Raw genomic sequence first — 27278 nt, forward strand, 5'->3', positions numbered from 1 at the left:
CTTCGAGCCATTATTGATGGATCTTCATAACATTTGCACAAGAGCGCAAATCCGTTTTGATTATCGTGACTAAACCCGTGACCTTTTTCACGTCAACTCTTAGAATTTCAACCGCCAGATGGGTGGACAGGTGCCTCACAAGTAGCACGTGGAGATACAAGTCTGTCTTACAGTAGCGGAGCTATCGAGTGCGTAGGAAACACAACTGCATCGGTGCAAATGGACCAGCCGGCCCTGATGCTATGCTACAAAGGGGATGGAAATTGGACAGCACCCCCCCCCCCGCCCCCCCCCCCCCAATTTAATTCCTTGCACCAGGGTCCATACCTCAATATGCCCCTGGATATACATATATAGTTGTATGAACGAATCCATTAAAACGAGCAAGGAGAGGTCACAGATTTCAGTACATTAGGTGAAGAGCAATGCAGAGATGTGCACTTTTTATTTTTAGATATGTAATGATTTTCATGACTCTATTTATAGTGATTAACGGTCCAACCTTTCTTGCAAAGGGTCATCATTTGTGAATTCGCAATCTTCAACCTCTTTTTTAATGATGCAACTACTTGCAATGATATATTCAATGTTTTTTTTTTTCCCGTCTTCTGAATACTCAATATTTTCCTAATCGTTTGACGCAGTTTTGTGTAATCTTCCTTTAAAATCACTGTTGGTAACGATGTCAACCATATTTGTAAAAATTAGTGTTCACAACGTTTAAACTAGGCCACTAGGCTATATGCTGTAGTGGACGCATCATACATTTTGGCTATGGCATTCTTCGAAGACATTCGTGTTACCATCAACCACATCAGATCATCAACAGGCCATTGCATACATCTTCCTAAGTGGAAAATTAAAGACAAACGCCCACGGGACTGTGGCCATGCAACAACAACTATGGATTACATAGTAATCCACTGCAGTCTGCGCTCCTTCAACGGAGGAGGAACAGTAAAACTACACAAACTCTCTCCCAAAGCCCTCTCGTGCCTAGCAGACATTGGCATTTATCTCCTGAAAATATTGTCTTCGTACTCAAGTATAGAATCGATCAAAGTCAAATACTTTCTTGAGTTCAACAAGTTTTTCAAAAATTCGCGTACAGTATTGACAAGGGACTGCGAAATAACTGTTTTAAATAAACAGTGTAACAAAAAAATGTTCCTGGTTAGTAAGTTGTATGTTCAAAAGCAAAGTTTGTGGGGAAGAATAGCCATTTTCTATACTTTTGAGGCATAAGCCATTAGAAAATAACACTTACGACCCAGGAACAAAAAACATTGTTACACAGTGTAATAATTAACACACTTGTGAGTGCAAGTTGGTGATGGGCTACACTATGAGCCTGGTGACCTGAGTTCAAGTCTGTCACGGCTAACATTAGTGATTAACATCTGAACCAGTCTAGTACTCTCCCTTTCCCAACCCATACTCACGAGCATAAAGTATGGCCAAACAATCCCCATGATGGAGACTGCATGGGTAACCTTTTATCCAGCTGTGGACTCAGGGCAGTAAATAAACACGTTTCTAGGGACATTATGTAAAAGCTATCGTTATTCAATATTTCAATATCTCGCTAATGACCCAATTGTAGTCAAATTAATTCAAACGTAGGATATGCTGATGACCACGAAGCAAATTATACGTATGACACACTCACCAACAAACAGGTGCCAGTAAGCAAGCATGGCCCAAGATGGTGATTTCAGATAAACTACCATGTCCATCCATGCCACAAACAAGATTCATGTGTGCCATGGGCCATTTAAATTAACATTGCCCAAATGACACATTTGAAGACGGTGGGTGAGTGGGTATGTGGGTGAACGATTTTTCAATGCACTAAATCATAGACAAAGCAATTAAACGAAAGTATACTCTTTGGTTCTTTCATTAAAGTCACGTAGGTATAAAATAAAATAAATTACGACACAAGCGTCCGTTATCAGGTGGGAACGCCACAGCAAGAAACAAACTTGCTGTCGTGGGCAAAAGAGCTGCTTATGACAAGAGATTATTTAAGGTAAGAGGGGGGGAGGAGAGATGGAGAGGGTGGGGGGGAGTGGCGATAGTCCGACTGAGCAGATTACGCTGCTAGTTTGAAACAATGCCGGAGCTGGGCAATGAGCTGAAAAAAAACTCGAGATGCGGATATGAAATCAAACTATAAATTAAGATTTTACCTGGTTAATAACATCCTTCCAATGATTGCTTAATTTGAATCCATCTTCTCGGTTGAAGTTATGTCTATGTTTATATATCTGGATGGCTTCATGAACAAACCTTTGATAGTAGCCTGACGATTCTAGATTTGAAGCTTTTGTGACTGCAAGGATTCATACTCTTTGGTTTTTTCGGTAAAGTCACGTAGGTAAAATAAAAGAAAACTAAATTAAATCACGTTTCGGAGGCAACACAAGCTTCCGTCTTCAGGTGGAACAGAGACAGCAAAATTCGCTGTATCTACAAATGAACAACTCTGGAATACCCGAGATTATATAAGGGGGGGGAAGCCAGGAAGGGACGTGGGTGGGGAGGGGAAGGCTAAGTTACGCCGCCTTTTGTTATGCTGCATGGGGTTCGGGGGGAGCGGTGGTGCACTGCAGGAAAGCGGGTAAAACCCACCTTTTGTTATGCTGCAGGCGGTTCGGGGGAAGGGCGATGGCGTGCTGCACGAGCGCAGGCACCATCCTGGTATAAACGGAAACGGCTGTACAATTATAACCCAGCTAACGTTCAACTTGGTTGATGACATCTTTCCAAAAGTTGCTCAATTTGAAACCATCCTCTCGGTTGAAGTTGTGTCTATGTTTGTATATTTGGATGGCTTCATGGACAAATCTTTGGTAATAACCAGGTTTGCATAGTACTTTGGTATCGGAGAAAACAATGTCATGACCTACTGTGTTGAAACAATGATCAGCCACGGCTGAAGAATTCGTTCTGCTGTTTCAAATATGATTTGTGCTCGTGAATTCAGTCAGAAATGTCGTTTCGTCTCCCCGATATAGCAGTCACCACAGGTACAACTCAATTTGTAAACACCGGGGTACTGTAAGTCAGGAATGACATCTTTTACGGATGGGATCAGATCACGGATTTTGTGTACTGTATTGAACCGGACCTGGATCTTGTTTGTTTAGAATTTTTGGACTTTACCGAAAATAACAAAGAGTAACCTGACGGTTTGCAGAGTACCTTGGTCTCGGAAACGACTATCATGAGATCCAACAGCGTTGTAGCAGTGATCAGCCACGGTGGAAGTTAGTTCTGCCGTGTTTCAGATCTGCCTTGTGTTCGCGAATACGGTCCGATATGTCGTTTTGTTTCCCCAATATAACAATCACCACAAATGCAACTCAGTTTGTAGACTCCAGAGTATTACGTCAGGAATGACATCCTTTAGGGATGGGATTAGATCACAGATTTTGTGTACTGTACTGAATCGGACCTGGATCTTGTGTTTGTTTAAGATTTTGGAAATCTTTTTGGTAACGCCTGCTATGTATGGCAATGTGATGGTTTTGATCGGAGTCTCAGGGGGTTGTTTCTGCATGGTTGGAGAAACAGCTTTGCGGATAATACAGTCCGAATATCCATTCATGTTAAGGGCCTGGCGCACATGTTCCAATTCACTGGCTAGGTGGTGTTGATCAGAAATGCAGTGGGCCCTATGGTGTAGTGTTTTGATGAGGGAATTCTTCTGTGCCGGATGGTGGTGGGAATCAGGTTTCAAATAGGAATCTGTGTGGGTGGCTTTCCTGTAGAGGTGTCCCAAATAGCCATCAGGTTTCTTCTCAAACAAAACATCCAGGAATGGTAGCTTACCATCCTTCTCCACTTCCATGGTGAATTTTATGGATGGGTGTATGGAGTTAATGTGATTGAGAAATTGGTTCAATGCTGGCAGGCCATGTGGCCAAATGACGAAAGTGTCATCCACATATCTCTTCCACAGGGAAGGATGTAGGGTGGATGTCTGGATGGCATCTGTTTCAAATTTCTCCATGAAAACATTCGCTATCACTGGTGACAAGGGGGAACCCATGGGGGCTGGAAACTAAATTCGTTTAATGTTTGGACAGGGGTGTAGGAATTTGCATGAGCAGGGGTGACTCCCAATACATTATCAAAAAGATTACCAGCTTCAGAAAAATGAAGGTTAAAATTGTAAACTATTTTTGGGGGATCTGAAAAATATTCCCCATTTCGGTTAAGCTCAACAGGCAGATTGTCTGTTTTGGATGCCTTTTTGATACATTTGATTGTTTTCCAGAAAATCCTGGCATTTCCATGTGATTCCTGGAGAGTAGAGGAAAAGTAGGCATTTTTTGCATGCCGTTTTTTTGACACATCTATTCCTTAAAATCCTGTATTCTAGCCAGTCATTGACCAAATTACTTTTCTGAGCACATGCCCAAGCCTTGTCCCTAGTTTTCATGAGCTTTGTAATCAAAGGATCAAACCATGGTGGGCGGTTGCCTTTAGTTTTAAATCTAACCAACGGAACATGTTTGTTAATTTGGAGAAACGTGTACATGAAGGTCTCCCAAGCCGTAGTCAGGTTGGGGATATCACAGACCTTGTCAATATCCGAGTGAAGCACATCATTAGTAAATGCCTGAGCGCTGAAGTGTCTTATAGAGTGCTTCTCAACCAATTTAGGGGGGGCTTTGGGTCTGGCTGATGATCTCACACCAACAATGAAGGAGTGATCACTAAGGTTATTACCCAGAACACCAGTGTGAAATTGTGAGGGGCATTTGTCAATAGGACGTCAAGCAGAGATGACTGTCCCAGATTTTTTAGGTTGGGTCTTGTGGGGACATTTATTAATTGAAACAGGTTAAATTCATCTCTAAAATTTGTGGCCGCGGCCAGCGGGTTTAGCCAATTCCAATTTAGATCACCCACTAAAACTATTTTACCTTTAGGGAGGCTCCCAAAAAGCTCTCTCAGTGCAGATGCAGCTTCAACATAGTGATTTGAGGAAGATCTCATCAGGCTTTCGAGAGCTTCCTCTCGTGGCAGCATGAACCGGCAGTTGCAGGACTGCACCTTTACCTCTGCAACATTTATAAACAGCTATAACCACGATAACATGACAGATAATTTATCCCCAAATTACATTTAACAAAATTACTTATAGATTAAGGGGTGACTTATAATCTGCAACTTATGGATCTCGGTAAAAATTAAGTTATTAAACACCTTCTATGAGTAAACAAATTTAAAGTTTATACATTTAGGCCTACTAATCTGGTACTAGGCGAAGCCTGCGGCAAGATAATTGATCCTGAATTAGTTTTTAAAATACTTATAGATTAAGAGGTGACTGATAATTTTCCATCGAATGACCTCTGTACTGTAAAATTATGCTATTAAATACCTTAGATGGGGAACTAAATTAAAGTTGAAATCTTTAGGCCTGAGGCCTAATTACCTGTTATTAGACAAAGCCTGCGGCGTGAGAAGTAACCAAATTAAAGTTTAAACCATTAGGCCTAAGGCTTGAGGCCTACTAACCTGTTTCTAGGCAAAGCCTGCATCCTCAATTACGTTTAATTTACTTATAGATTAAGAATGTTCCATGGGAACATTTATTGATTATTACCTTACACTCTCTCAGACACCCTCACACTCTCAGACACTCACACTCTTAGACAATCACATTCTCAGACACACTCTCAGACCCCCTCACACTCACACCATACAGCAGGCGAAGAACGGACTTCGCTGCATCGACAAGCTGTTGCGCGAGGTGATGGGCAACGATACACCATTCGGCGACAAAGTCTTCGTTGTAGGCGGCGACTTCCGACAGACTCTTCCCATTGCGCAGCGAGGAACGCGAGCAGACATCGTTGAGTGCTGTATCAAGGCAAGCCGGTTGTGGAAGAACTTCACGTAGCTCATGCTTACGACAAACAAGCGCAGCGAGGGACAAAATGAGCACAACGAACGGCTGCTTAAAGTTGTAACAGGCACCTTGCCCCCCAGTGCTTGGGAATCTTCGACGAGGGCACAATTCAGATCCCCGAGCAGATAGTGGCAACGGAGGATCTCATCAAATCCATCTTCGGCAGCATTGCAGACATATCTATAGACGACCTTTCAAAGCGAGTCATTGCAGCACTGACCAATGCACAGACACTCGAAATGAACCGCAAGATCATCGGGCAGATGCCTGGCGAGCCCGCCATCTACGACAGCGCCGATTCTGTCGTGAGCGAAGATCTCAGTGACACAATACATTATTTCCCAGTAGAGTTTCTCAACGACCACGAGACGCCATCGGGAATGTCACCACATGCCCTGATGCTCAAGAAGGGCGTCATCGTCATGCTTACGCGGAATCTCCACCAAAAGAAATGACTTTGCAACGGCACGCGACGGACTGTCGAGGAGCTCGCGAGATCTTTCATGAAGGCGCGGATCATCTCCGAGTGTAAACCCGGGCGATTCGGTGTTCATTCCCAGAATCGACTTGGCCCCCACCGACACGACTTTGCCATTTGTTTTGCGACAACGACAATTTCCCATTATCCCCGCATACGCTATCCAAATCAACAAGTCGCAGGAACAGACTTTTGATTACGTTGGAATCGATCTGCAGACGGCGGTCTTCTCGTCGCAAGGACAGCTCCATGTCGCCTTATCTGGATCCCGAAATCCCAACCAGGTGAAAGTCCGCATCGAATCGAACCCCCAGCAAGGACATCTACTTAGCGACCAGAGAAAATTCACACGAAATGTCGTTTTCAATGAAGTCTTCCAGATGTAAAATGATAGAAGCTTTTAATGACGAAATAGAATGTTCTACTTCAAAAACATAATAACATTCATAGATCTTTCATTTTCAAACTTAAAAACGGAGCGTCGGGTGTTTTGCGAGAATGCGTCGTCCGTGTGCAAATTGTGTAACTTTCCTAGCCGAAGGCCGGAAATGCTTTTGTGAGGGTCAGCTTTCGTGACTGCGAGGATTCATACCCTTTGTTTTTTCTTTGTAAAGTCACGTAGGTAAAATAAACGAAAACAACTAAATTAAATCACGACGTTTCGGAGGCAACACAAGCTTCCGTCTTCAGGTGGAACAGTCACAGCAAAAAAAAAGCTGTATCATGCTGTTGCCTCCGAAACGTCGTGATTTAATTTAGTATATAAATATTGATTGAATTAAAGTGATGTTTTTGCCAAATAAAATGTTGTCCTTCAATTGTCCAATATAAGTTGTATATATATTTACATATCAACTAACGTTACAATTGTCATTAGCCATATAAGCCACCTATCACTGTGCTGTATACATACCAGTTAAATAATAAGTTATGGCATTATAGTAATCAGTTATTAACCATTTTAACGCGTATCCCACAAGGTTTGCTTTAACAATACAGGGAAACAAAGTTCATCTTATAAGAATCCGGCACTGGTAATCTACTCGAGGGTAAGTTCTGTAATGAGCATGGTGAGCAAAATATGAATAAATAAATAATCTAAAGTCTGAATGTCGTAGATCATTACGTAGGGCGAATCACCAACGGGAGGAACAGTACAATCTGATTGGTTGTTTTTTTTTACTATGATTTGCCGAGTTATTGTACTATTTGTATATGTTATTGCTTTTGTCATTTTGGTGACCCAGGCAAACTAGTGAAAATGATTTTTTTTATTTCCTCACCTGGTTAAACAGCATACAACATAGACTTGAAACTCAGTTTTGATTTTAAGTCAGCTCACTCATGAGCTCGTCTTACCAGCTTTGCTTAAAGACACACACATACAATTTTTGTGTGTTTTTGTGTTTCAATTTAACAATAAGCAGCGGGCAGCTAGCGTGCTGCGGCATGAACCTGGCCACCCCGGGTTCGATTCCCGCTCACGGCCAACACCAATGACGATTATCTGAACCGGTCGTGAGCCTCCCCTAGGTCGACTCAGCCTCAAATGAGTACCTGGTGCGATGTGTAAACATCGCCACTGGGGAGACAAAGGCGGCCGGGCGTGGTGCTGGCCACCCACCCCCTCGTGTGCCGTGCCGGCCTTAATAGGTGCTCGCGAACGGAAAATGGCTCGCACAAACAATACCAAATTAGCGCTTATCACCAAAAATGGACACTATTATTTTTAATTCGGCTCTGAATACGCACACCAGTGGCAACAAAACTTAGAATCATATTGCCCCCTGCTGTTAACATTCAGCAGTTTCACAATAACCATGCCCCTGCGCAATACAGAATATACATTGGGCTGTATGAGACACATTAAGCACGGAATAGTAGCGTAGTAATACTCCTGGCTATGGATAACGTCTGTGGCGAATGATGTCCCACTCGGTCCTGGGAACCCCCCCAAACCATTCATCATCCCACATACCAGCTTGGTGAAGTATAGTCAAACAACTCCCATTACCGAAACGGTATGAGAAGCCCTTCTTCCAACGTTGGGTTGGCAAGTGGCTGTAAATACATCACATAATATAACCACAATAAGGTGGATCTGGCTATTTCAACCATGGTCAATCCACTGCTGAATGACGCCCCCCCAAATCCACGCCGTATCTCTCACGATCCTGCGACGTAACATTCCACATCTTATTTAATCGCTCCAAATTATTGGTGTGGGGGGGGCGAAAACCAATCTTAGAACGTTCCATTCCTTGGCATTCACTCCGTAATCATTCTTGATTATCGCCCATCAACACCGTTCAGCGGCGGAGTCCCTGCCCAAGCACCACACATACTTTTTCGCGAGTTTTAATATCATAAACCCGCGTTCTCATCCGCGTTCCTCTCTTTGTCTCCGAATGTAATTCCCAAGTGTGCGGCATATTTCCATGTTTTGTTTGCGCTGTTTTTTTATTTATTAAGAAAATGTTTTTTCTATGAATGATCATGTGTCTGAACTATATGTCATTAGCAGGAGACCATTTCTAATTAGTGTGCATGACCTATTTGCTTTCCTGCCATGACGGTGGGTTATTGACCGGAGCGGTAGGTCCAGAATGTCTATTGATAACTTTTTTTTAATTCAGCTTTATTTGGGGGAAAGTTGAATCGAGGATCAAATGCGGAAAGACTATACATGTACGCACTATTGCACATTACACACTTGGCACCCATACATTACAGGCTGGATTGAAGACTTAAGAGATTTCAGAGGGGGGGCGTGGGGGGGTCCACACGGAATAACTGATCAGTAAAAGTATGCAGCGGTACACGTTGAACTTGAGCGCCGAACATGCCTAATACGACAACACCAAAACATTAAGGCAAATAAAGACCAATGCTAGGTCACAGTAAAAATACAATACATTTGGCTCATTTTAATAAACATACATACACACATATACTAATGTCTAAATATTATTACTGTTTTTTTTTACAATCAGTAGGCAAACAAAACATAAAACCGTTGTAATTGTTTTATACTTTTAAATAAATAAGCAGACTCTTCACCGATACTGCATTTGGCTCTTTTATAACTTCTAACGTACTTATAACATTACTCATTTTCTGAAATTCAATGTCTTAATTACAATATTTAGCTTTCTGTATATTCAAACATATATGCTCGTTGACACTGTTTTCTGAGAATGCACTTTATAAGCTTGACGTGAAATTGCCTCCTACATAACCCATCTCTCCGACAGCCGTTCAGGACACTAATCAGCAAGCGGGTAACAATGCACCTCTCAGCGATTCCATGAATTGTCATTATTATTCATCATCGCAGTTCGATTTAAGGACCGATTATTTTCTCGTTTTTGCCATCTCTATTGCATTGTTTCACATTTCTTGATCGCATTCATAAGTTATCTTTTGTCCCCGATGTAACATTAGCATATCGTTTGCATATCACGTCCATAAATTGTACATTCGTTTTTTTATATAGTCTGATGGTTATATCGTGAGTCGGGTTGCCACCTGTTCTGATTTTTCGAGGATCGTGTTCTCATCGAGGTAGCGATCCTGGGAAATCTGTAAGTCTTCCCAGGATATTTAAATTCCTTGTATTTGTCAGTTGTGTGATGATAATACCCCTCGAGACAATGCATTTGCATGGAGCGATCCCCCTTGTGGTATTGCGAGATAGTCCTCTTCCTATGGTTGTCCTGGTGTTTTGTACCGCAAGAGGTGGCAACCCCAATTGTGGCCAGAGCTGATATCGGTACCACTCATGGCAAGAAAACTTTAGTAGCGCCAATTCTTTAATAAGGCTCAAAGGAGTGGGTTATTTGTTCACCCAGTAATTTAAAGTGGTTATCATACGATTAACTTTTATTGGCCACATCAAGACATTGAAACCACTAAAGTACCACCAAGTGAAACATCATATAGTATTGGAAACCCGGTTTTGAACCGGGTGACCTTTTGCGTGTTAGGGGAAATGGAGGAATGACCGCGACGAATAACCATTTCAAGGCAGTGAAATAACTGGTCGGGGCTCATGGACTAATTTAATCGATACCATCGTTACATCACCGACCAGTTAATCAGTGGACTAGCGAGTGGGCAGCGAATACAACCATAAGTAAATTTGCCTCCGAGCGTTCTCTTTCCACCCTGGACAGTTCATTTTCAAGGTTTAACCAAGCCAAGAGGTTATAATACCTGCTAACAGTGGGTCCGAGCGAAATACTAACGCGAATCTGGTCTGCACAAAACACGTCACCTTTGCCAGTGAGCCACATGTGGTGGGGTGTGTATATATATTTACTTTCTTCTGGGATCATTAAACTCGGAGCCAGTCGTAAAAATCCAGACAAGCGATCCAGCGTGCGGTTTTTTTCCACGTTGGACATGACAGGTGTTGCCAATTGAGGCAATTGCAAGGACCTAAGCGTGCTATTTTCAGCTCAATTCAATCAGCCGTTCCTGGCACAATCAAACTTTGGGAAAGCCAGCCGTTCGATAATTCCATATTAAATACGGCCATCTGGATTTCATGCCTGGAAGCCTTGCACTGCTGCGCAATTACTGCTCGAGTCTATCACACCGGGAGTGGCTCAACCCCACATATCATGGACAAAGCAGTCCCATCTTTGCACGTGGACGATCACGTGCAAACCTTTCCTCAATCTATTGCTGGATAAGGGCCTCCCCACGCCACCATGCGATCGGGTCATGGGAGATATGTGACCATACTTCACCATGCAGGTCAGTACATATTGGTGAAGAGGTGGGAGAGGGGGCAAGATCGGTTCAGATACCACTCGGTACTGATGCAAGCCATAGCTGGGAATTGAACTTAGGTTGCCGGGTTCATAGTGCAGTGCTCTGGTCAGGGCGAATTAAGGCAAGAAGCATATATGTGGGAGCAGAGTAGAGTACAACAGTGGATTTGACTGCACTGCCCTCTGCTGACTGCAACATCACCCCACAGCAGCCTATAACACCTGTGCGATGGAACAGGAACTAGCATAGACCATTAATTTATCTGGGTGACGGTCATACTATATATTTGTTGATTTCCTGGTGTAAGAAAACGAACCGTGATTGGCCCCCAAAGTTTGCAATTTGTCCATCCCTGATATAAGCAACGCACATCAGTTTAGGTCGAGTTTGGCAGTTGTATTAAGAGTTTACGAGGTTAAGTCTGTAATGGCAGGAGTATCTGAGTCACTGAGGTTAGATATGCTTTATGCACATATGCATTGTTCTTTGTATATAATGGTATGCATGTATGTATGTATCGCCTTGCACGCAACATGTGCTGACATCACAAGCCAAAAAAATATATCAGCACACACCAGTAAGAAAACATCTTTCTGGTCTCATTAGACTCCAAAATGAGATTCAGCTTAACCTGACAGCAAGCCGATGTGAGGTTCTAATTAAACTGGTAAAAGCACATCTTTGACTTTGTACGATTAGAAATTTTACACATTCCGACTCGGCTGAAATGCTTTACAAACACCAATTATATCTGTGCCCACCATATATCTCACCTATTATACCAAGCTATTTAAAAAGCTATAAATACGCACAGCTGACGCGAGTGACGAAATCTCACATTTATAAATTCACTCTAGAGTAATGATTTTAGACATTTCTTTTGGTGGCATGTGAGTCACAAGCCACCCCCCCCTTTCCACCCCTTGCCACCAAATCATTTAAAACACAGTTACCATGATAAGGGCAAGGGTTTGGGAAATGGGCACAGATCATTCTGAGCAGTCAGGGGAAGGTGAATCTCAGTATTGTTACAAGATGGGGTGTTTTTTTGTTAATTAGGGTTGCCGCAATACCCTCACACTACGATGCATCGTACACGATGCAAGAGCCACGACAGGAGTATCGTCCGTTTTGTAAAATATCGTGATTATCGTTGCTCATGTGACTTTAAAAAAAAAAACATTTAACGTCCTGACAGCACACGTTAATGAAATAACAAGCACTGTAATTAAATTTCATCTAAATAAAATAGCTATTACCAATTCAGCATCAGAATCTTTATTTAGACTGGAGGACTCAATCCAAATAAAATTAGTGCTTTGCAAAATAATTTTCCGGAGAAACTGACAGACTCGGCGGTCAGGAATTAACTTTTACGTACTCTTTATTCCTGCCGGAAGTACAGCGAAGAAGAAAAGCCATACAATGTTTGAATGCCGAGTACAATTACAAAGTTACGGGAAACTGATGTCGCGACGACCGTCGCCGTGTCACTGAAATTGATACCGCCTCGTGAAAAAGGTGATATCGCGGCAACCCCTAGCATTCTCATTCTTCCCGCCGGCATCTCCGTTGCACGCCCCCCCCTGGAGGCTTCTCAACAGCCGCAGGCCTGGGAGGACTGCGGAAGACTGTCTGTCAGGCGTGTGCCCTGCTTGCTTCCGGCGGCGCCAGCCCCCGCAGCGGCGCCGTCTCCGTCCAGACTCTCGGACATCTTCTCGCAGATCACGTCCACCAGCCGCTCGAACGTCTGCTTCACGTTGATGTTGTCCTTGGCGCTCGTCTCGAAAAACTCGAACCCTGCGTCGTCACGGGGCACGTTTGAACCAGTGTTAATTCAGCCAGAAATTATAAATAAAAAAATTTCTTCATCAGTCTAGCCCAGTGTGTTCCCAGCCTCTTCGGACCCGCACGGGCCACTGTGAACCTTTCAAGGAACGTTTTTTTGAGGACCACCATACAACAGCGACAACATTTCCCCCCCCCCCCCCCCCCAAAATTAAAATAACTCTAAAAGCACTGTAAAAATGCCCGATTAAAAAGCGAGAAGAACAATTAGTCGTCAATACAATCTCAACAATCGTGCGAGGGGCAGTAAAAAAGAAGTGTGTTTGCGACAAAAATAAAGTAGTACCATATCATTAACAGTCCTGCAGACCACTTCCCTGGATCAGGCGGCCGGCCAGGGGCATGCGGCCCACAGCTTGGGGAACCACTAATTTAGTGATGACAGCCTGTGGGAATTGTGATCAAGTCTCTGTCTGTGGATTCTGTCTAGTCGTTCTCTTAGTCTAGTCGACTAAAAGCGGTCAAACATTCAGTCCACCATTCATAAATGTCGGTGTGAGGGGGTGTGCGATTTCACTACCCCCTCCCCCACAATATGACTTGGTCAGCCACTCGGTGAACTCAGTAAATATTTTTTTATACACACAAGTAGAGGAACCGTTGCATTCGAAAATAAGAAGACAGCTGTCAATGTCATAATCCTCTCACAATCCTGTACTCAGAGCACTGCAAGTAATCAGTAATGGCATAAGATGCAATATTATGTCGTAAAATGGCAACATAACTTGCATTGTGATGTTCGTTTATATTCTCTGAGATTTTCAGAATATTCCAGCTAAATAATTACATTAATAGGAGACCAAATTGAAACGTGAGAGTGATTTTAAATTTGCCATGTCAGTCTTCTGTATTCGTTGCTCCCACCTTTTCTGTGTCACTATCTATTTGTATTGTTAGATTATTATCACAGTATTATTATTACCTCTTTTGAATTTCTTCTGCTCTTTAAATTCAACGTTTATTTGTTGCACGGAAAAATCCCGTGTAGCCAGTTACCCAGCTAGTTCCGGTGGCAACAGCTCACAGCCACTAACAACAACAGAGTTTTGATTTAAAGCTTTCGTGACTGCAGTAATTCATATTCTTAGTTTTTTCGGTAAAGTCACGTTGAAGAGAAACAACAAAATAACAAAATATATATATAAAAAATAGATGGACTAGTCCTGGGCAAACTGCCAATCGCTGCGCATGACGCCAACGGTTTTTTTTTATAAATAAATAAATGTGCCGTTTTAAAAATAAATTTATGCAAACCAACACACCTGATGATGACCGTTTGAGTTATGGTCGAAACGTCGTGAGAATTTTTTTTATTGTTTTATATATATTTTGTTATTTTGTTGTTTCTCTTCAACGTGATTTTACCGAAAAAACTAAGAATATGAACAACAGAGTTATTTGTTGGGGTGGAGAGGAGTCCAGCCAGCAGCCAGCCAGGAAACTCGAGACAGATTATTTTTTGATCGTAGTATTACAGAGCCAATGACCATCTTAGGTGTACTGCTAATAATACATAAAACAGTGACAGATGCACTTACATATTTTTTCCTCGGCTAGAACACAGTTTGCACCACACTTATATCAGAGAGAAATGCCCTTCGCGTATCGGTGGTTGAGCTTTTAACTCTCGCCTTCAATTTCTGACCCCGTACAATGATGCATTCGGTGTTTGAAGTTGGCCTGGGTGTCTTACCCCGCGTGTGCATTAAGTCAGTCATGCTTTGGACTTTGGTTGTAGTCTGTAGTCGTGCTCGATAATTTTTTGTCCACCAAGTCATTGTTGCCGAAAACATGACAAAAACGTCTTCATTTATGAACATTTTCGTCATCTTTTGAAAAAAAAAAATACAACTTGTTTGAATGTCAAAATAAATAATAAAAATCCCAAAAGGAATAACAAAAAAACCCTATGAATTTAACTTCATCTATTATTCTTTAAGGCAAGAGTAAATATGAGGGAACAAATTGTGCATTCAATCAATATATACCGTCTCTTATAAGCACACAACCGTTTTCCAAGAAGTGAAAATACAAAAGCATGATTACATTTTATTCTTGGAAGAAATCACATCCAAATTTTTTTTTTTTTGCTGAAATGCTTATTGCAGCCTAAAATAAGTATACTGTTTTATTTAACCACGAAAACTACTGGAAGCTGCGACAATTTTAGAAGATGTTACAAGATCTCACAACGGACAATTTTCTCATGTCATACGCACAAAATATCCACTTATTCGTTCTACACCATCTGCGCTCAGTACACATGGGGCACCTGAATTTCTGGCTAAATCTGGAACAGGGCAGCTGGTGGTGAGGGCACTGTTGGACAGTTACCATGGGCTTCCGATTTTCTTTTCCACAACAAAGAGCAGGTGAGCTGTTCGCCACCCTTCTCTGCGAACACGCGCATTTTTGCAAACTGATCGCGTCCGTGTACGTATGTACGCACGCTGGACTTCTTTTGCACCGTACGTAGCCAACCGTGCTAATTGGCGGTGCGTGACAAGAACAACAAACTAATCACACAAAGCAGTTTTAAAGAAATTAGCTTTTAATCTAGATTTTAAAGTGAATAGCTCCAGTGGCTTCAAAATATCAGGCGAGCTTTCCAGAGGGCCCGCAGAAGCACGTCTGAAAGTGCGAGATGCGGTGACCGTCTTTGTTCGATGGCTAACCAAAAAGCCGCCGCTGCAAGGATGACCGGAGTTCGCGTCATCGTCAATGCTCCTTGACGAGATCAACGAGGTAGTGTGGTTCATGTGTGGCGAGCGCTTGTGCGAGAGGGGGGCCACCGTGCGTGCCGGCGAGAGCGTGTACGCACCCAGCTGCTCCGCGAGCTGTCGGCCCTGCTCGGTGGGAACCATGCGGTCGTCCTCCATGTCGCACTTGTTCCCCACGAGAACGACCTGGGCGTTGTCCCACGAGTAAGTCTTGATCTGCGTGGACCTGGGGTCAAGGGGGAGGAAGGAGGGCAGCCAGATATCTCAGGAGTCATCCCCACTTCGCAATTCTGCTTAATATTATTACGCGCATATGCGGGCATGATACTCTTATGCGGCGACGGAAGCTCATTCATGCTCATCTCCCTCCCTAATCTCCCCCATTAACACAACTGAGGTGCTTGCGTCCGGGGGTGGAATTCCTTTCCAGCTCAGACCCCGCTTGCTTGCCCATCGCCACGTATATAACCTCCTTGTTGTAGCTGCTCTCTCGCTAGTTCTGCTGGACGACCGCTTGTGTTGCGATCGAAACGTCGTGATTTATTTGTATTTTATACCTACGTGACTTTACCGAAAGAACCAAAGGGTATGGATTCCTGCAGTCACGAAAGCTTAAAAATCAAGATTATTATCATCGTCATCACAATTTCAACTCGTAACGCGTTGCCCGCCGCACAATATTTTGGCTCTCTCTCAGAGAGACAACGACTCGGAGGAGTGATGAACCACAGACGAGCGGGAAAGCGAGCCACGCCACCATGAGTCGGCGCCAAATTACCCCCCCCCCCACCCCCAAGCTCTGCGGTACTCTTCAAATTAAGGGTGTCATCGGCCATTTCATGGGCGTTTACGTGTGGGAGGAAACCACAGTACCGGGAGAAAACCTGCAAGGGGGCAACAGTCTATCCCATAGATGGAACAGGGTAAAGTCTTTTGCCCTGCCACCTTCTCCGTGCAATCCAGGGAATAGTAAGGATGAGGATTTGCATTTATTTGGTGCTTGAGTGCCTTTATGCTACCACCTTGTAGTTTGTTAGCAACCCACACTCGCAATCCAGAAGTCGCCGGTTCAATTCCATTTCCCGGTTCAGCAGTTGACACAATGGTGAAATTTTGATTTAAAGCTTTCGTGACTGCAGGGATTCATATTCTTGGTTCTATTCTTTGGTTCTTTCGGTAAAGTCACGTAGAAATAGAAAATAATAAATTACATAATTTTCTATTTCTACGTGACTTTACCGAAAGAACCAAAGTATAATTCCTGCAGACACGAAAGCGCAAAATCATTCTTGGTTCTTTCGGTAAAGTCACGTACAAGGGAAACAATAAAATAATAAAAATATGAAAAAACAATAAAATTCTCACGACGTTTCGACTGCAACACAAGCAATCATCATCAGGTGTGAAAACCACAACAAGAAAATTTGAAAAAAGTGGCGGTTTTTTTAACGGTGTATATTTTTATTACTTTGTTTCCCTTCTACGTGACTTTACCGAAAGAACTAAGAACACAATGGTGACAGTTTCTTAAATATCCCGCACCGCCACTATCCACCCAGCAGTATTAATGGGTACACGACAGTCAATTAGTAGGTCACACGTGGTGGGGTAAAGTGTGGTCACTCATACCTCTTCCAAGGTCTCTGCCAGTGTGGAAGAGTAGGCAGAAAACATTTACTAGTGCCAACAAGCAATTGCACTGCTAAGCATTTAATTCAACCATTGCAATATGTTGCTGTAGTCTGCTTAGCAAAGTGGCAGCTGTCTCTCTGCGAGTGAGCGGCTCAAAGTGAAAGTAGCACCAGCCTACAAAAATGGCATTAGTGTGTCCATAGGGGAGGACATGTTTGCGATGGGGCTTTTTCCCAACTTAATAATTTTCAAGTGATTGATCAAATATGGAAAATTTTGACCATGACACGGGCACAAAAGGCTTAGTATTTTCCGCTTGACGTCACTCACGGGATTGTTAACATCGTCACATTCCACATGCATGCAGGGAGGACACCAAGGTATACATTTTTGTCCTTTTTACCTGAATTTCATCCCGATTCTGTGATCAGTATCAATGGTACGAAACAAATAATCCATTGGGAATTCTTGCAGAGCAGAGAAACTATTTAAGTTGGAGAATGCCCCCTGGAAGCGGATATCACAAACTACTTCTAAGATCCCATCAAGTAACCTCTGGTCTACACAGCAGGGGCAGCAATTTCCCATCCCACCTTGCTACAGAGGCTAGTGCTCATCACTACCTTCTGTCAGAGTTGAAAGGTAGCCAAATTAAGTGCATAAACAAATTTAAAGTGAAGGAGTATTGTGCAGCGATTGGCGACTAGGTGGAGACCATCAACTTGTCACCATTGAGAACCCGGTTCATTCAGCGATGGCCCAACACATATTCAAAACTACCCCAAACCTAACTATGAACATACTGCAAGTGGACCAATCTCCATCTGTTTTCATCTGTACAGGGATTGAGTGTTGCTTCCTAGCACATGTGGGTTTTCTCCAAGTGCTCCGGTTTTCTCCCACATGTACATAAACTCCAACTGCACGCGTGTCCGCATGCGTGTATGTATGTATGTAGCTTGAACTTTGTTTGCACCGTGCATAGCCAACTGTGCTAATCGGAGGTACAAGGGAAGGACAACAAACTAAACACAGAAAAAATATATTCTAAAGAAATTAGTTTTCAATTTAGACTCAAAAGTGCATAGATCTAGTGGCTTACTAATATCGGAAGAACATTCCAGACGGCCACAGAAGCGCTCCATGGCGAGCCAAAAGCGGGCACACATCTTTAATTTGAAAGACAATGCATGACCCTCCTGAAAAACAAGAGTCCTTATACTCAGTGTGGCTTTCCTTAATAAATAGATAATTGTTATTATTCGGGGCTCGGTCTTGCCATAAGCAACGCCAGCTGAGAATTGCCACCGATGGTACTCACCAGTCACTGACGGCGTTGAAGGAGTCCTCATTGGTGATGTCGTACATGAGGATGAACCCCATGGCACCACGGTAATATGCCGTGGTGATGGTGCGGTACCGCTCCTGTCCAGCTGTGTCCTACACACACACAAACACACGGAGACAATAAGAAAAGACACCCACCACCCCCTCAACAATACCAAGTCTTATGGACCATATGTGCAAAATCTGTGAAGCTAGCGAGCACCTACTTTGGCCAGTACAGTGCACGCAGTTATGGTTGGCGGGGGGGGGTGACCAGCGCCTTTGGCGGACACCTCATACCGGATAATAATTTAAGTACGAGTCAACCTACTGGAGGTGCTACACAGGTTTAGATGGCACTTGCCACTGGTGCTCATGAATGGGAACAGTACAAAGGTCACTGGGATCGCGGGGCTAATCACCGCATCACTACTTTATCCTCTCTCACCTACCACCCACACAGATTTAAAACGCCTCTTATCCCAATTAACTTAAAGGGGGGAAAAATGCCTTCTCCGAGCGAGGATCTTTACCGAGGCTCTCTCGCTGCACGGGAAAATGCAGTGAGCCAGTACCATTGGCAGGTGAATTTCTTTCCGTGGACGAGTGTACACACACACACCGCAAGAGTTGCTCATTTATCGTCCGAGTTGACCTAATGGACACCCAGGCCAACTTGAAACACCGAATGCATCATTGTACGGGGTCAGAAATTGAAGGCGAGAGTTAAAGCTCAACCACCGATACGTGAAGGGCATTTCTCTCTGATATAAGTGTGGTGCAAACTGTGTTCTAGCCGAGGAAAAAATACATAAGTGCATCTGTCACTGTTTTATTTTGCGATAGAAATTCACCAGAGCTTCAGAATGACCCTGAGGGAGAAAGAGGTGGTCACACAGCCACTTTTAATTCCATCCTCGTCTCGATCGTGAAAATGCCGTGTCATAACGTTTATTTTCCTCTCTATCCATCAACTAGCATTGACGTTTTACGATCGTGATAATTTGATACGTTCTGCATCTTTGTGAACGCGCATTTACGAATAGGATAATGTGTTTTCGCCACCAAGAATATGATAGTAACATTCTACACAGAAGATAAAGATAATAAGGAAATATCAAATGGCTTAATGAAATGGCTAAACAATCAGCATAGGTCACACATAACATACCATCTCACGTTTAGGCAGAGTTTTGTAACACACTGCACAGGATTTTCACATTTGATTGTAAATAGCAATCACATGAAGGCGGTCCTGCGGCCAAATTGGAACGTTCACCATGGAGATGGAGCACTAAAATTAGCTCGTGCGTGGGAGGTGCTGGACGAATTGCAACATCGCCGCACTGCGAGTGATTGCGATGACTCGGGGTGACATTCATCCACCAGTGGATGAATCGTGGCTGATAACAATTATGAAAGTAAAGTACTTCCAAAATTCAACGAACCGTGCACAGGAATATATGGGGCACTAAAGAGGTGGCAATAAAGGTTAACATCACCATACTGGAACATCTGTCCTGCTGCCTCGCAGATTTTTTTCAATGGGATGTGCATAGTTTAATAATGCATGCTCAATTTTTCCAGTTGCGTGGGCTCTACCCTGGAAAATGACACACCACGCAGGTACACTGGCTTTGCATTCAGAATGCGCAGGGCTTAAACACTGGCATAGACAGTCTGTCTAGATGAAACGGAGGTAAACGGGTGAAGTGGCATGCGACCGAAGGGAAGAGTATGAACAGGTGATCAGGCCAGTGTTCACGTACGGGTCGGAGTGATGAACACGAAACAAACAGGTTGACGGAGATGAGGACGCAGAGATGGATTTGTAGAGGAGGAGTAAGCACAAAAGATCGTTTGAGAAACAATCAAGTGTTACAATGAGCGAAGGTGGCAGCATCGATGGAGAAGGAAGAAGTTGAGCGAATATAGAACGAGATGGTTTCGATCTACGGCCAGAAGGTCGGAAGCCTATGTTGAAAAGAAAGAATGGGGGGGGGGGGGGGGGAGAATGAAAAGGATGTGGCGAAACGTTGTCAACAAGGACATGAGAGCACGCGGTGTTGCTGTGGAGATGGCTATGGATGAAAGAGTGGAGAGAGGAGAGAGAAAGGGATCGGAAAGCAGACCCCACTAACACCGCTTTTCAACCGGACAACCGCGCCATGCCAGGGACACGCCAGAGCCAGTTTGGACTGGCTTGTGTTTTTTTTCCCCACTGCAGAAGCATAAGCCACGCTTACTGACGTCACACGCAATGAACGAGTTTAGACACGTGTAGATGAGGCGGTGAGTCGGTGATGCCGTGTTGGAGTTTTAGTGACTGACGTTGCACGCAGGGAACGTGCTGTTAAGCCCCAGCCCTGGTCCTGCCTGGTACCCCCTCCAGCCGTACCTCCCCACCCCGAGTAAGATTCAAATGTCCTGTGGGGCCATCGTGTCAGTTTGGTATGGTTTGGTGCCGGCTCGGCTCAAAAATAGCCAGCGGAAAACCACCCGTACTGTAAGAACCACATGTTGGCTCGGCACAGGTGCGGTAGTGGAAAATGGACAAACGATTATAGGACCAAGAAGCATGCTGAGCATATGACCGCAGGCAGCTAATAACGGGGGTGTTAGAAGATGTGAGAGCAAAATGGAATGCAGATAGAAGCAGAAATCCATACTTCGAGACCTGACAATCTACGAAAATGACGAACGATCGAGTCTCCGTGTGAAATCACTCAGCCTCCCTCCAGGGATTAATTCCAGTTGTCAGGTGAAAATTCACGAGCGTCAAATCGTAAGAGTGTAAAGTGTGCCTACTTGAGCCTCTGCTGTCACTTAGACAACCAAAAGAAAAGACAGTGTCTGTCCAATTTGTTCATAAGGACATTAAAGCTCAAGAAGAGCTCCGCCTGAGTGTTTGGTTTTGACTTTCAAAAAGAACACCGTGTATTTGTACAAAAGAAACTCAAAATAAGCAAGAGTGCACTAAAAACATTGTCAATTTAGGATGTAGCAGATGTCTGCTGGACACACAAAGCTGAGCAGTGAAGTGTAAATTTAATCTATAATTAACATTCAGCCTTTTATAATTTAAGCTAAAAACAGACACTGCTGCCCATGGCAAGCATGATTGTATTAATATGCGCATCATTTGCCCGCTTGATCCTCGAGTAAAGGTGCAATTGGAATACTTGCTCATGCCACTTCAGGAACACTAGAGGGAGCTCCCGTGAACCCCTCAAAAGGGTATTTGGCCTACTCTTCCATGGTGGACAGATGTTTTCGACGAGGTGGGAGTACTCACACTTTTTACTCCACCATACGCAATCCGCCGATCGACTAACCGTGGTGAAACCATTTACACTGCTGGGTGGACAGAGGCGGTGGGGATTTAAGAGACTCTCCAATTGTTTCAACCGCTGTGCCCCAAACTCAAACCGACGGCCTCTGGATTGCAAGTCCAGTGTGCTAACCATCACACCGTGGCAGCAGCATCTCCAGTTGGCGAGTTGCAGCATCACCAGGACTCAATGTCAGCCTCCCCAATGCCAAGCCTTACTTTCATTCATGTTCACATTACCTTCCTGCACCGTCCTCTGAATTGCCTTCATTTAAATATACCCTTAAATGGAATACTTACCAAGGTCATCATCACGACAAAGACACTTTTTGACACAAACGAATTGCAACTCTATAACGGCTACGGTACAGAAAATGCATACTTCACCTTGGCAGCTAAGTATGGCTAACAGCCCAATTGTATGGACAGCTGTCTCACTGCCCGTGAACTGAGAAGGATTGCAGGTAGGTAATAATTATTTTTTTCAAAATAAATTAAATCAGGGAATGGTCTGTTCTCATCTAATTTGTTGAACGGCAGATGAATAAGAATTGTATTCATAATTTACATCCCAATTTCAATCAATTGCTGGATGAAGCGCTTCCCATGCCGCATAGATCATGGATAGTATTGGACTATACTTCACCACGCTGGTCAGCATGTGTTCGTGAAATGGGAAGCCCCAGGACCAGTTCAGACGTCACATTCAGGTTTCCGGGTTCATTGTGCAGTGTGAAAAAAAATCCACCATGGATCTCTAAACATGGAATGTAAGAATACATCCTGTTTTTGTGACCATGCGTACTCGTATACAAAGTACGACATTTATCATTTTGCAGGCCGAGATGGAGGTGAAGTCACAGTGAAATTGTGCTTCTTTATATCTATTCTATTCACGTCCACATTTTTAGTCTATTGAAATCTGTTATGCAGGTGACGTGCACATGTTCCCATGCATGCACCTTAATCCACTAAAGAGCGCTTTATAAAACCACATTACGCTGCTCTGTGTCAGCCAAAGGTTCCGACAGAGAGGGCCTGCACCCAATTGATTGATCGCAACATCAAATCATTAATGTATGCGTCTTTGGACTGATTGATTGGTGAATGCGGAGGGCCAGGCAACACACAATTAATGTATATGGCCCTTTTATGTTAATGCATTTTATCTTACAAAAGTAATTTACCTGTAGTGCCATCCATGCAAGATTTACGCTCCGGTTTTAAATTAACCGATTGCACATCTTAATATATAAAGGCATTATCAGAAACATTAATTTTCTCGTACGGTACTGTACATGCAGAGGTGACAAAAATGTGTGTAGTATTATCGTTAATCAATCTGTAATATTCAAGTGTCAGTTTCCAGTAATTACACAGTGGCTCCATGGAGGATCTGGGTCCCTAATTGCAAGTATGTATGAATAATTGCTATTTACATGTATGCATGTTGAACTTCTTTCACACCATATGTAGCCAACCGTGCTAATCATAGGTGCAGGAGAAAATTCAACAAACTAAACACAAAAGGCAGTTATGAAGAAATTATCTTTCAATGTAGAACAAAAATCTACTGCCGGATGAAGGTTTCCCCATGCCAGTGTCAATCGTGGGGGTTATTTAAGAAAATTTTGTGCGAGGTCTTGAAGGTGGGGGAAGGGCAGGATAGGTTCATGTCACCGGCCACCGATGCTGGTGCGACCGGAGGTCGAACTCGGATCAACCGGGTTCATAGCGCAGCATGCTGCCAACCATTGCTACAATCGCTCCACTCAATAAAATTATCAACTTATTAAGGTGACGATTTTGTCACAGAGGTCACAGAAATCATGACCTTGAATAAATGGATCTTTGAACAATTACAAATTCGTTGTATTATTTCTTTATTAAATAATATATATGGTATTCTTGGTTCTTTCGGTAAAGTCACGTAGAAAGAACCAAGAATACAATATATATTATTTAATAAAGAAATAATACAACGAATTTTACTGAAAGAACTAAGACTATGAATCCCTGCAGTTACGAAAGCTTTGAATCAAAATATATGTTTTTTATATTCTGTGACCTTCTGGATAATTTTTTGTTTGTTCACAACTGAGCCATGAACTTTACAAAACGACACCGTAACAAGATTGGAGTCTTATCATTACCTTTATTTATACCACGCGAGTTAACAAAAGCACCTACATTCATTTACCACCTTGACACGAAGGTTTTTGCAGCCAATATTACGATTCATGATCGATTTTGGTTTAGACTACGTCATGATCTGACCAATAATATGCCTCATTAAGCTCTCCACCGCCCAACACAGCCAAAAAATGTAAATTGTACTGTCTGCAAGCCTTTAAACACGCACAGATTATTATTGTTTCAGCTTTCCATTGCGTTGAACAATCCTTGGAATGGGATTGAGCAATTATTTTACGTTTCGTTGGAAATTATGGCAAAGCATAAAACATCTAAATTTCCCTTAATCCTGTCAATCAATATCTGATGTCGTTATCTACTTGTACACGGCTAACAAAAAATTTCAACTACGTCAAACATCTTGACAAGACGCAGGTAATAATGAATTGACTTAATTTTAAACTAAGCGTGCCCTACAAAATTGTGGGCATGTACCTCGCATGTATTTGCCTATACACATTTTTATCTTTCAGTTAACGTGAGTCCGAATGGCTGCAGGGGTCACTGATTTGTTAAACCTAATATGACTGGTGTAATAAGAGGCCAACGCTCACAAATTCTAAACAAGAGAGTGTTCAATGCAAGAGGGCATTGAGGATGCAATTCTTCTCACAAAGGGTAGGTCATTACTGGAATAGCCTGCCTGCATGTGTTTCTGTGGCAGATTCAATTACCTCATTTAAAACGCAGCTGTGTCCTCGTGGCAGTGTCAGGACACGCATAAAGTGAAGCAGAGTGGAGGGAAACGTGTTTCGTGGGTTTTCAGTAACTGAATATCTATATGAATGTTAAGAAGTAATTTAGCCGAATGCAATATCAGTTCCTTTAACGCAAGCTTTACGTTATTTTCGGTAGGCTGAACATAACCTTTTGGCCTTGATTTTTGTTAAATAACACCAATGTGTTAATAAGTAAAAAAAACACTGGTAATTTTATCTACAGCAAACCATTGTCGATACCACTCACAAATATATGTTAGACAACAGTTGACAAGAGTTTCATCCTATTATCTACAATTTCTAGCAGATAACATGCACTTATACAGTGAGGGAAAAAAGTATTTGATCCCCTGCTGATTTTGTACGTTTGCCCACTGACAAAGAAATGATGAGTCTATAATTTTAATGGTAGGTTTATTTGAACAGTGAGACAGAATAACAAAAAAATCCAGAAAAACGCATGTCGAAAACGTTATAAATTGATTTGCATTTTAATGAGGGAAATAAGTATTTGACCCCTCTGCAAAACATGACCCTTGTTGGCAATCACAGAGGTCAGACGTTTTTTGTAGTTGGCCACCAGGTTTGCACACATCTCAGGAGGGATTTTGTCCCACTCCTCTTTGCAGATCTTCTCCAAGTCATTAAGGTTTCGAGGCTGACATTTGGCAACTCGAACCTTCAGCTCCCTCCACATATTTTCTATGGGATTAAGGTCTGGAGACTGGCTAGGCCACTCCAGGACCTTAATGTGCTTCTTCTTGAGCCACTCCTTTGTTGCCTTGGCCGTGTGTTTTGGGTCATTGTCATGCTGGAATACCCATCCACGACCCATTTTCAATGCCCTGGCTGAGGGAAGGAGGTTCTCACCCAAGATTTGATGGTACTTGGCCCCGTCCATCGTTCCTTTGATGCGGTGAAGTTGTCCTGTCCCCTTAGCAGAAAAACACCACCAAAGAATAATGTTTCCACCTCCATGTTTGACGGTGGGGATGGGTGTTCCTGGGGTCATAGGCAGCATTCCTCCTCCTCCAAACACGGCGAGTTGAGTTGATGCCAAAGAGCTCCATTTTGGTCTCATCTGACCACAACACTTTCACCCAGTTGTCCTCTGAATCATTCAGATGTTCATTGGCAAACTTCAGACGGGCATGTATATGTGCTTTCTTGAGCAGGGGGACCTTGCGGGCGCTGCAGGATTTCAGTCCTTCACGGTGTCGTGTTACCAATTGTTTTCTTGGTGACTATGGTCCCAGCTGCCTTGAGATCATTGACAAGATCCTCCCGTGTAGTTCTGGGCTGATTCCTCACCGTTCTCATGATCATTGCAACTCCACGAGGTGAGATCTTGCATGGAGCCCCAGGCCGAGGGAGAATGACCGTTCTTTTGTGTTTCTTCCATTTGCGAATAATCGCACCAACTGTTGTCACCTTCTCACCAAGCTGCTTGACAATGGTCTTGTAGCCCATTCCAGCCTTGTGTAGGTCTACAATCTTGTCCCTGACATCCTTGGGGAGCTCTTTGGTCTTGGCCATGGTGGAGAGTTTGGAATCTGATTGATTGATTGCTTCTGTGGACAGGTGTCTTTTATACAGGTAACAAGCTGAGATTAGGAGCACTCCCTTTAAGAGTGTGCTCCTAATCTCAGCTTGTTACCTGTATAAAAGAGACCTGGGAGCCAGAAATCTTTCTGATTGAGAGGGGGTCAAATACTTATTTCCCTCATTAAAATGCAAATCAATTTAAAACATTTTTGACATGCATTTTTCTGGATTTTTTTGTCGTTATTCTGTCTCTCACTGTTCAAATAGACCTACCATTAAAATTATAGACTGATCATTTCTTTGTCAGTGGGCAAACGTACAAAATCAGCAGGGGATCAAATACTTTTTTCCCTCACTGTAGCTGAAATTCAGGCACCCAGTGGAGGTTACATTTGCGACAATGATGATTATCATCAGCATCATTATCCTATTACTGAAGCTGCTGTTGAGAATTGGAGACGGCATGAGGAAGCTCTCATCCAGCAAAGGCCATACGGTGGCTGATTGATGATAGTGGTGGATGAAGAGACGATTATTATGACGAATATTAAAATCCATAACGATGTTTGTCCACTGCTGCCATATCCAGTCATTGCTAATGACACTACAGTCATGAGGCACGGCACACCACACAATGCCTCCTCACTAAACTGCACTGCACCGCTAAATTACAACACAACACCACACCACTTCCGTACATTTTCCTATAACTCAAACATTTTGAAGGTAATAGCTGGGTGGCAAATACCTCCGGTTATCTGCGATTAGTTTTGCGAAT

General features: G+C 43.1%; 1 protein-coding gene across 1 annotated transcript in view; it reads right to left on the reverse strand.

The window, feature by feature from the left end:
• Nucleotides 1-6790: 6790 nt before the first annotated feature.
• LOC116948925 (ras-related protein Rab-3C-like) overlaps nucleotides 6791-27278 on the reverse strand; it is a 35408-nt gene continuing 14920 nt past the window's right edge. Inside the window, exons 3-5 of the mRNA XM_032966195.2 lie at nucleotides 18708-18826; nucleotides 15856-15980; nucleotides 6791-12986 (exon numbers count right to left, since the gene is read on the reverse strand). Coding sequence (XP_032822086.1) covers nucleotides 12784-12986; nucleotides 15856-15980; nucleotides 18708-18826 — 447 coding nt within the window. The 3' untranslated portion in view covers nucleotides 6791-12783. The remainder of the gene's footprint in view (nucleotides 12987-15855; nucleotides 15981-18707; nucleotides 18827-27278) is intronic.

The sequence above is a fragment of the Petromyzon marinus genome, chromosome 35, assembly GCF_048934315.1.
Source record: "Petromyzon marinus isolate PM22_M1 ecotype Great Lakes invasive population chromosome 35, UKy_Petmar_22M1.pri1.0, whole genome shotgun sequence".
Lineage (NCBI taxonomy): Eukaryota > Metazoa > Chordata > Hyperoartia > Petromyzontiformes > Petromyzontidae > Petromyzon > Petromyzon marinus.